This window comes from Eucyclogobius newberryi, unplaced genomic scaffold, assembly GCF_026437365.1.
Source record: "Eucyclogobius newberryi isolate DKJ021-1_F unplaced genomic scaffold, fEucNew1.0.hap1 SCAF_19, whole genome shotgun sequence".
Classification (NCBI taxonomy): domain Eukaryota; kingdom Metazoa; phylum Chordata; class Actinopteri; order Gobiiformes; family Gobiidae; genus Eucyclogobius; species Eucyclogobius newberryi.
The window spans coordinates 14818331-14829383 of NW_027315823.1; the positions used below are offsets into that span (position 1 = coordinate 14818331).

At 37.2% G+C, this 11053-nt stretch overlaps 2 protein-coding genes across 2 annotated transcripts; both read right to left on the minus strand.

Moving 5' to 3' along the window:
- Positions 1–1508: 1508 nt before the first annotated feature.
- Positions 1509–6004, minus strand: rdh5 (retinol dehydrogenase 5 (11-cis/9-cis)). Its single transcript, XM_072451821.1, has 5 exons — positions 5858–6004; positions 5470–5792; positions 4379–4637; positions 2644–2807; positions 1509–1816 (listed from the first exon to the last, which is right to left on the minus strand). Exons 1-5 carry the CDS (start codon positions 5887–5889, stop codon positions 1596–1598), a joined length of 999 nt encoding a protein of 332 aa, XP_072307922.1. The 5' UTR covers positions 5890–6004; the 3' UTR covers positions 1509–1595.
- A 1869-nt stretch (positions 6005–7873) lies between these two features.
- bloc1s1 (biogenesis of lysosomal organelles complex-1, subunit 1) lies at positions 7874–10408 on the minus strand. Its single transcript, XM_072451827.1, has 4 exons — positions 10193–10408; positions 9602–9674; positions 8996–9128; positions 7874–8103 (listed from the first exon to the last, which is right to left on the minus strand). Exons 1-4 carry the CDS (start codon positions 10257–10259, stop codon positions 7993–7995), a joined length of 384 nt encoding a protein of 127 aa, XP_072307928.1. The 5' UTR covers positions 10260–10408; the 3' UTR covers positions 7874–7992.
- Positions 10409–11053: the final 645 nt, after the last annotated feature.

Here is an 11053-nt window from a genome sequence, read left to right on the forward strand (position 1 = left end):
TACTGTTTAAGTTGCTCAACACTGTTCCCACTCAACTTATTGTAATGATAAGACAATAGTGATAATAGTAATAATAATAATAATAATAATAGTAATAATAATGATAATAATAATAATAATCGTAATTCGTTGATTAAATTATGAAGGTTATGAATTATGAAGAGCCTGAATTGTTCACTAAATAAAAATACTTAGTTAATGATTATATAAAGTCTAGTCTGGTGACATTAACAAATCATTTAACTGCTGCTTATAAAGTTGAGGTGGCTTGAGTGGTACAATTGTGGGAATTACAGCACCATCTAGTGAAGCCCGTGTGAAGTGCTATTCAATTTAAAGAGGCTATGTATTATGCCACAACATACTTAATTTAACAATGTGGACATGATCATATGTAAGATTGCATGGCAATAAAAAAATTCCCTATCTTCCCTTATTTTGATGACGTTTACTCCCTAGTTGGAAAGCGGAAGAGTGAGCGAGATAAGCATACTTGGCAAATTGTACCTGATAACACCATTTAGTTAAATTATCCATCCATCCATCCATCCATTTTCTACCGCTTGTTCCCTTTCGGGGTCGCGGGTGACTGGAGCCTATCCCAGTGACTTCGGGCCTTAGGCGGGGTACATCCTGGACAGTGGCCAACTCGTCACAGGGCCAACACAGAGACATAGACATTACAGACAGTTCACGCTCACATTCATTCACTAGGGCCAATTTAGAGTCACCAATCTTACCTAACACATGCATGTCTTTGGACGGTGGGAGGAAGCCGGAGAACCCGGAGAGAACCCACGGTAACACGGGGAGAACATGCAGACTCCACCCAGAGAGATCATGTGATGTTGGTCTGGTCCGGGAATCGAACCCATGATCTCCTTCTTGGGAGGCAAGAGCGCTAACCGCCTTTGCCACCGTGCACCCCTAGTTAAATTATGTATCAGAAAATTCTTTGTGTGTAAACATGGATATATTTTAACAAATTGTACCATAATTTTTGATGGAATGTCGCGTTTTGATGACATAGAGGGTTTTAGAACTCAGCACTACTTCCGTAATTTTCAACTTTGTTTTTACTTTGCAAACTGCAATTTAACGGAAAAGCTCAGTAATAATTAGAAAAACATGAGAACCTGTCATATGCACTTTAAAGGGGCAGTCACACTTGATTTTCGTCCTGGTGTGGTCTTGGGTTGGTCCTGTCTAGTCCAGGTTATTTATTTTCGGGATTAGTTCTGGTTTAGTCCCAGGATCAATGTGGTCAAAGTGCAAGTGTGAATGCACCCTAAACGTGTTGCACCATCTATCATGGTTTTTGTTTAGTCTGAAGAAATAACTTATCTTCATCCATTTTATTTTGACATCATACAATAACAGAATAACAGAATGTGTAAGGCACCAACGAGGTATACAGGCATTTAATATTTCCTCATTGTTCCATTGTAACAAACAGCAGAAGGCACTGTATGTAATAAAAGTAATGAGTTACACAGACATAAATACACATGGATAACACTATTTTTTGCATATTCTTTAGCTCAACCTCTGTTTGCAACCGAAACAACTTAAACATTGTGAATCAAATATTGACTTTAGACACTTTGTGAGGGGCGTGGCAGCACCAGCTTGAGTCCCAGGTCCACCACGAAGGAGGGCATGTAGGAGAGTGGTATCCAGAGGAGCTTGGCGTCCCACCCCGCGCTGTACCTGGTCCTGGGATAGGCAGCGGTAACAGCGTGCTCCATACAGTTGGTCACTTTGGACAGGTCGGAGTCGCACACGGCGTTCATGATCAACCGCTGGACCATGATGTCTAGAAACAAAATTAGAAAATGGGAGTGTTTTCCAGTAGTGTTTGCATCATTAAAGGGGACAGATTAGACCAAATCAACTTAACAAGCTTTTAAACTTGTTACGGTGCTGTTCCCTCATCTTTAGTTTACTCCAAGTTGTAGTCTGAGCGATTCCATTTATTTAGAAGGTCTGGGAATCTCACAAGGACCTTTAGATTCAATACAATACACAATACATGGCTCATGATACAGTATGATTGTGCGATATATGCGATAATAAATATATTGCACATTACACGTACATTAAAACAAACATGCATAAACAATTTTCCTTTCGCCAAACGAGCAACAGAATTGTATTTGTAAAATGAAAATAGAAAATACCGGTAATCAATATCGATACAGCCTCCCACAATAGCAGTACTGACATGTTAGCACACCCCTTTTATTTAGTGTCATCCAATCATTTAGAACTACAGCCCTGTTACTGGCTACAATAGCAATGAATTTAGTAGTTGTACCCTTTAATACCCCTTTAGTACACTTTAATATTTCATTTGTCATGATTATGCCAATTAATTACAGCAATAAGTCCAATTAACTAAGTGCTTTACATTAACTTACCCAAAAAAGGATTTAAATGAATTAAAAAAATATTGATTTCTTGCCACACAATACCACAAATCACACTGTGGGCTTGGTGAGATTGGAACCACTGACCCTCTGGTTAGTGGGTAAATGCTTAACTCACCACAGTCACAGAGAAACAATCATAAAATAAATCCATGACTTGATACTGGACTAAATAACTACATCTGGTGCGCGTGGTGTCAGTTGCAGTACTCACACTTGTCCAGGTACTTGTCCCCGTAGCTGGCCTTCACTTCAGGCGTGAGCTGGTTCCAGAGGCGGTGCAGCTCTCTCTCCAGAGGGTCCAGACTGGTCACGGCCGTCTTGAAAAAACCCGGTTCAATGATGCACACGTTCACTCCAAAGTGGTTTATATCCCTCCTGCAAAAATGAAGAAAGGAAATGAAGTGGACAATAGAAAGCAGAGTTTAATAAAGAACAGAGCAACAGTTTTCATGCAATATGAAAGGATATTACATTTAATTTTGTGAGCGGCAACTTGTTTGGTGAGTTTACCACAAAAGCAATACACAAATGATTTTTTTTGTGGCTTAGAAGTTATTGCTTCCTAAGAAAATGCAGTGGACAATATTGGTGGATGATAAAAATAATGGCAGAAGTATGTTTTAACCCTCACCACAAGATTAAACACAATTTATACAGTAGTAGTTTAAACGTCTTCAAACTAGGGCTGTAACTAACAATTAATTTAGTATTTTAGACTGGTCAGCAATTATTCCTTCAATTAGTCAACTAGTCAAATCATTACGTATATTGTACATTGAACATTTTAAGATAGATTTTAAACCAAAAAAAGGTTGAAATCTGGTGATCGAAGGCTTCTAGATGGATAATATCATGAAAAAAGTATATCTTAATTAAAAATCTGAAAGTCTTTATTGACCTTTTTGATTTAAAGATGCCTTTGTCTTTGTTATAAAAGGTTTTTTCATTTGTGTTTCAGAGTCTGTATAGTCCAGATAACAATTACACTTATTAAAAAAAAATTACAACATAAGTCGAATAATTGTTGCAGCCCTACTTACTTTTTTAAAATTATTATTATTCTTTTTTTCAACTGTGTGTTATTTACGTTAACATAAATCACCATCACAGTCAAAAAGGAGCAGGGGCAGATAGCGCCTTTCTTAAAAAATATCATACAACAAAAAAACTCATCTTGTTTACACAATTGCTTTTACATTTTACATACACTGTTTTACATTTATAACATGCAACACTTCAATGGTTGAGCCCTTTAAAAAAACATATTTAATTCATATGATTTGATTGTTATTGCTTTATTGTTTCTTAAAGATATAGACATTAGTTGATGTTTTTAAATGATAGTCCAGGGAGTTCCAGAGTTTTACTCCAGCCACAGAGAATCTCATTTGTTTGGGAGTGGTTTTGGCAAAGGGAAGAGAGAAGTAGAGAAGCTGGCTGGATTCAAACTGTTTTGAAAGTAACACATGTGATTCTTGTATTCATTTAACAGTTTTCAGTTTCTGTGACAATTATCTAATTTTCTAAGCTTGTTAAGCACTAAGTTTTCAGCGTTTTTACATAATATGAGACATTAAAAGTTTAATTTCACTCTCAGAAGCACTATTCTACCCTCATGTTTTAAAATTAGGTTAAAGTTTACCCTCCACATTTCTAACAAACTATTCTTTTTAACTTGGTTTGATAAATGATCAGTAGAAATAGCAGTTTTGTCAAAATATATAATCAAAAGTAAATTCCTAGTTGGTGTTTCTGTTCACTTATAATGGAAATAAACCCTTTTTCGATTGGAATTCAGGTATAAAACTCAATCTCTCAACGCCTGAGATATATAATGGGACTGTAATGACTTCCAAATAGCATTACTGTATAATGTTTCTTATTGGGCGACTTTCAAACACATCAATAATCATAACAGTATATTCCACCACTTTATAAAGTCACACCTGAGAGAGTCAGAGAAACCCTCGATTGCAAACTTGGAGATGCAGTATCCTCCTCCGTTAGCTGCCACCCGTCCCAGCACTGATGCCACGTTCACAATTCGACCCCTGGCTTTCTTGATGAGGGGCAGAAAGGTTATCGTCATGGCGATCACTCCGTCCATGTTGACTTTGAGCGTGCCTCGGAAGTCCTCTATTCTCATCCACTCGGACGGACCCATCGGTAACGCCCGGCCTGCGTTGTTTACAATGCCCCAAAGTCCTGAAACATACATCAAAACAGAGTAAGTGCTTATTCTGTTATTAAATCATACCTTCCACTTGGCAACTGGTCATTTACTATCTCTTGAAATCATATAAGCAACGAAAATTTTACAGTGGCGCAGTAAAACAAAGTAGGAGTGGTCGGTCACCACGTGTAACCACACCAGGCCAGGACCTCCACATCCAGCATCTCCAAGTTCATCTGAGACCAGTGCACCTGGACAGCTACGGCAACAATCAGTTTGGATAACCAGAGAATGTCTGCACTAAGTGTCAGGAACCATCTCAGGGAAGCTCATCTGCAGCTCGTCGTCCTCATCAGGGTCTCGACCTGACCTCGTTGCACCTCGTTGTTGAAACCGACTTGAGTGGACAAATGCTCAGAGGCCAGACGCCACATGCTAGACACCAAACCAATGAAGAAAAGTGGACCAACATTCCACAGGCCACAATCAACAACCTGATCAACTCTATGTGAAGGAGAGGTGTTACACTGCGTGAGGCAAGTGGTGGTCACTTTGGATACTGACTGGTTTTCAGACCCACCCAGACCCCTCCAATAAAGCAAAACCGAACATTTCAGAGGGTCCTTATTGTGGCCAGCCTAAGGCACACCTGTGCAATATTCATGCCATCTCCTCAGGATCTTGATATGCCACACATGTGAAGTGGGATGGGTTATTCATATTAATTCCTCAGTGAGACAGATTTTTTACAGAATTATGGAAATCTTTTGAAAGATATGGGTCGCTTGTGTTTATGAAACAAGGGATCAACAAGTGTTCCATTTTGGTTCATGTTTAGAACTAGTACAAAGCAATCGGTCTTACCCTTATCTCCCACTTCCTTCTTGGTCCACTCCATTGCCTTCTGTATACTGTCCTGGCTGGTCACGTCCAGCAGGACAGTCTTCAGTTTGGGCCCAGCAACTCTCTTCAAATCATCCGCCCCCTTTTCCGTCAGACACCCAGCCAGCACGCGGAACCCTTTACGATCCAAATTCTTACAGAGGAGGTTCCCGAATCCCGAATCACAACCGGTCACAAAAACATACTTCTCACTGAAGTTATCAATTTCTAGACTGTCTTTGTAGAGCCAGACAAGGACCCACAGGACAGAGAACGTGCCCAAGATGTACAAGCATGCATTTTCCCTAAAAAAATAGACATTTTGTTAGTCTATCAAACGCAGTAGAATGTAAATGTATTGCTTACTTACCCTAAAAGATCATAAATAATCTGAGTGTCCATGCTGCTCGCCTCGCACAAATGTTATGGGGTTTTTAATGCTGGACCTGTTAGACAAACACATTGCGCAAATATCACAGATAAGACAAGCTTCAACTCGTGGAACGCCCATTGAAAACTCATGATTTCATAATGTCATAAAGTCTGATTGAAAAGGTGGTTAGAATACGTAACTGCATTTGGCACATGAGCGCTAATGCTCTTATGGTGGGGGGGACGGAGGCCTGCAGGGAAAAGGCTGCATTGTTTAGAGCTATAAATTTAATGCCTGTGACAAAGCTGCTTACAGCGCTCAGGGCTCAGACCAATTATTTTTTCATATTGAATAAGAAGCAAACACATTGTGTGTTTTTCTCCCATTTCATTTATATTTTGAAACAACAGAAATATATCACAATTGTCATATAAATTTACCACTGACACTATGTCACTGGAACACAGCTATTTAAGTTAGTTAGCGCTTGTAAGTAGTTTGGTTCTATAGTAGTAGTAGTAGTAGAAAGTTACAAGGAATTAATAAAGCTTCAGGCGTTAGGCAGAGTAAATGTTTTTTTTGCAAACTTTATTAATTACTACGGATTATAACTGTATGATTTTTAACATGTATCGATGATGTATCAATTAAAAAACAAATAATTCTTGATTATGTGTTTGTTCAAATTACTAAAAAAACAAAAAACATATTTAACATATAATTCATACGCTGTATACGGCAAGCAATATTGACAGAAATGAATATCTCAATAATGTTCATTTACAATATTAGCATACATTATTTCTATTGTAATTAATATAATTACATACATGTAACGTAAAAAAAACAACTTATTTTTCTATTTAAAATGTAAATACAATGTACGTAATATACATAAAGTTCCTACCTTGTAGTAAGGTGATGCTTGTTGACACTAGTACCTTTCCCTTTCTGGTGGTCACTCTTGTACCTTAGCTCCGCGAGGCTGGGCCACAGGAACCTTTATCCCTTTGGTTGATCCTTTAAGACAAGTCCGCGGACTGTAATCCACAATCCGTAACTCCCCGTGTTTGTGCAAGTCAGGACTGAAGTTGCACTGACAGACGGACACACGTGGGGTTTTGCATGGCCTCACTTTATTACAGCTCATGTATTGTACTTTATGTTGTGCCTGGCCTTGTAGAGAAAAATTATTCCATAATATCGTAATTGCAAAACTAAATTAAATTGAATACTTAAACCCTCACATCACATTTTTAGAGAAGTTTAGTTGCCAAATATGCACATGTGGATTAAATTACCAAGTGCAGCAAGACAACTACAGTAAATCATGCTCTTTCGGAAAAAATGTTGGTCTGGATACAAAAATGTGTTGCAAAAACTTTTTCCCTGTCATAATCTTCTTTTATCACAGCTATAATTTTGCAAATAGTAAAACAGTATCATTATCAGTTAAAATTAGTATCTCGTTTTAGTATCGATTAGTATCTGGATATTGATGTTTTTGACAACCCTTCTCTCTATTGGGGGAAAACAATATTGACAAAAATTAATGTATTTCTTTTGTCAATCCAAAAGAAATGCGTTAAAACATGTCTTTAAAAGTTTTAGTTGAGGTTAATTGTGAAATGCCCGTTTCATAAATTAGTCACAAAAGTGCAGAAATATCACCTAAGATCCTTCTTTGAAAGTTTACATGTTTTTTTATTTGTGTTTTAATCAGCTCTCAATTTGATCTCAAACGGTTCACTTGATAGTCAAATTTTGCGTATCTTCAAAACAACATCCACAATAGTAATTTTGAATGTAAAATCTCTATATATTACTGCTGAATTTCAATAATGGGCAGATAATATGTAAACATTTATTCAAGCATGACTTTTAAAAAATACTTTCGCTGTACGAACAATATTAGCAAAACAAACAACAATGATCATGGTATTTAACACAAAAACCTGGCATAACAATAATAATAATAATAATAATATAATAAGTAAGACATATCAAGCCTAATATAACCTGTCCTGTTTAATCAATCCAAATTCTCCCAAAATGCCCAGAAGCGATGGTACTGTCATTTCATCCCGGAGCATTTCGTAGTGAACTTTTCACGCCATCTCTTCTTTGCGGCACTATGTGGATGCCGCTTGGAGCTGACCTTTATGCACGTACTCCAACGCCGTGGAGATGGTTCTCATGTCCATTTCAATACTGCGAGCCCAGTTCTCTACGTCGCCAATTTCCTGTCCAAAAGAATACAAAGAAAAAATTGATTATTATTTAACAAAGATGTGTTTAAAGTTTTGTTAATTTCAGTTCCGAGATCCAAATTTGCTGATAGCATTTTATTTACACCAACTTCCAACTTGTATTTTCATGACGTTTATGACACAAGTGTTTTGCAATTTGGTTTAAATGAATGTGAACATTGTCAGTCCAGCAAATTTGGTGTCACGCTGCAAATTCAATTAGACTGCAGCAGCCAAATCCTCTCAGACCGACTGACCAGTGACAAGGTTTCAATGAGATTTATCTGGTTATCTCAACAAACAACTGTTCCTTTTTACCTAAATTTACGCTGAACATTGAAGAGTAAAAAATGTATTTTCTGTGCATGTTTAGGCCCTTTAAATTGCTGCCATCAGAATCTTGGATGGAGGCAAAGGTTAAAAAAAGTGTTTATAACAAAACGATAAGCAACAATTATGAATTTTCAGTGTAGAAAAGTCAGTTTGTTTGCTTTTCTATAACAAAGGAGGGAAAAATAAGTTTATTGCCAAAAACATAGTACTTGAGCTCCAAAATAAATTATAATAAAAAATAAGTCTTATGAAAAAAAATTGAAAAATAAGTAGTTACATTTTTTGAGTATTTGTCCAGTAAAATAAAAAAAAAACTTGAACATTTTCATCTTTTCTGATATCACTCACATGTATCAATGTTTTATTTGCCAAAACCTTTTTGACTTTTCTATCTTGTGATATGCTGTGATTAATCCAAATTTTTTCACACTGAAATTACCTTCTGATCCACTTCACTTTTGCGTCCATTCCAGACACTTTTAAAGGGTCTATTAGGGCAGTTTGAGTGAATGTATTGTTGAGTGTAGACATTGTATTTTGCCATATCACACACCTTTAGGGCCTGGTTGAACCCCTCCACCATGCTGATCCACTGGGCAGTCTGCTTAGAAAACTGGCCTGCTTGGACTTGCAGTGTCTTAACTTCATGGTCCAGTTTACGTTGATTCACATACGCCTGGGCCACTCTGGGTAAGTAAGACAAAAACAAAGAAAGGAATTGTTAAACTACTACGGTACGTGTACATTGATGCCAAGATGATGTTGTATTATTATTTGGCAAGTGTGTTGTACTATAAAACCCATTTGAATTCTTTCCAGATATGGCCACAGTTTACAGATTAATCTTTGTTCTACCAGAATCTATAAGCCGATTTTCAAACTTGCATCACAGGTTTACGAAACTTTAGGAGTTTTTATATTTAACACATGAGTAGGGCTGCCACGATTAACTGGAATGATTGTGACGAGATGACTGTTGAAATAATCATAATTTTATTTTGATAACTGTAATTGTTATATGGACTATAAAAACATGCAAAAAATATGTTTTTTTCATGTAGTCAAAATTGCAAAATATAAAAAACGTTTTATTTTTATCAATAATACAGGAATACAGAAAATACACAGTTTTTACAGAGAGCATAATTATTGAAATTACCCAACATTCAGGTGATCAACCAGGGCTTCTGTCAAGCATGTGGCTGCTGCTATAGCTTCACGTCTGCGTTTTTCTGCAACAAAAAACATGTTGTAAACAAATGATTGGGTGATATTATGCAGCAGGAGCTTTAGATAAAGAGATCATGGTCACAGGACAGGTCACATATAACATATATAACAATAACCTCCTGTTGTGATCATATTTACAAAGTTTATGGTCATTATGCATGTTTACCCAAAAATACCCCAAATCCCCTCCATACATTTTCGTGTGTATGTAATATGTCAACTAAATTAAGACATTTTAACCTGGCTCTATCCATTCAAATGTATCTGTCCCAAATGTGTAATTGCAATTTTGGCAATTTCAACACATAAACTAAAGAAAAAGTTTCAAATTGATATCTCTAAGTTGAGATATTTCCCTAACCTCAGACACACCACTGAAATATGAAATACAATCAGCACATAGCATAGGAGCACGGGAGAATAAAAGCCCCTTATCGAAGCTCAGAGGCCAAACTTTACACGAGAAACGAGATTTGTTTTTAGCTTTGGAGTGCAGTTAGCATTAGCATTAGCCCTTCACCTTGCAGCTCTTTCCGCTCGTTTTGCTTCGCCTGGTGCTCCTTCAGTAAACGGGACAGCATCTTCATTGGACAAACAGTGTGTAGCAAATGCCTTTAAACAGCGACGATGATCATTTCACTAGGAAACCGCAAAGATCGTTCAGATACCCGCAGCAGTACGAACGAAACGCTCGGGACCATGGACAGTGTCACGGGATCAGACGTCATCAGTGGGCGTGTCCATGTTGTCACAGATCAGGATAGGAGCGTCATCTGCTGGATTTATTTTTTTACTACATTCCATCGATATATTGTGATTTTTGAACAATGAACAATTTTACACACGAGGGAATTTTATTAGTGCCACTGATGGATGAAAGGGGGAAAATAGGATAGCATATTGTCGAGTTTCAACTAGCATATTGTCAAGTTTCAACTAGCATTGTCGAGTTTCAACTAGCAATACGAAATTAAGTAGCAATATGGTTTTGCCAGAAAAAAACACGCGCGCAGAATTACAAAATTTCAGACATGCAAATCTGCTAGAAAAAGTGGGAGATTTGCAAGATAAAAATATCCAATTGAAGAGACAAAAACATGCAATGTTTAAAAAGCAAATACATAACCATATGACACAAGAAAACACCACCTATAAAGTAGTAGAGCAGGCCTATTCAATACCATGTTGGTTTGGTCCTGGATTAGACCTGGTTTAATTCTGGGTTAGTCCTCCTGGTTCATGCCTGGTTGGTACTATTCTAGTCTAGTTCTGAGTACACGTTTGGCAGTTTGGCAGAGCAAAGTTGATAGAGCTTAGAGCTGTTATGTTATTATCTAAATAGAACGGGATCATTTTGTTGAACCGCCCTGTAAATAGAGTA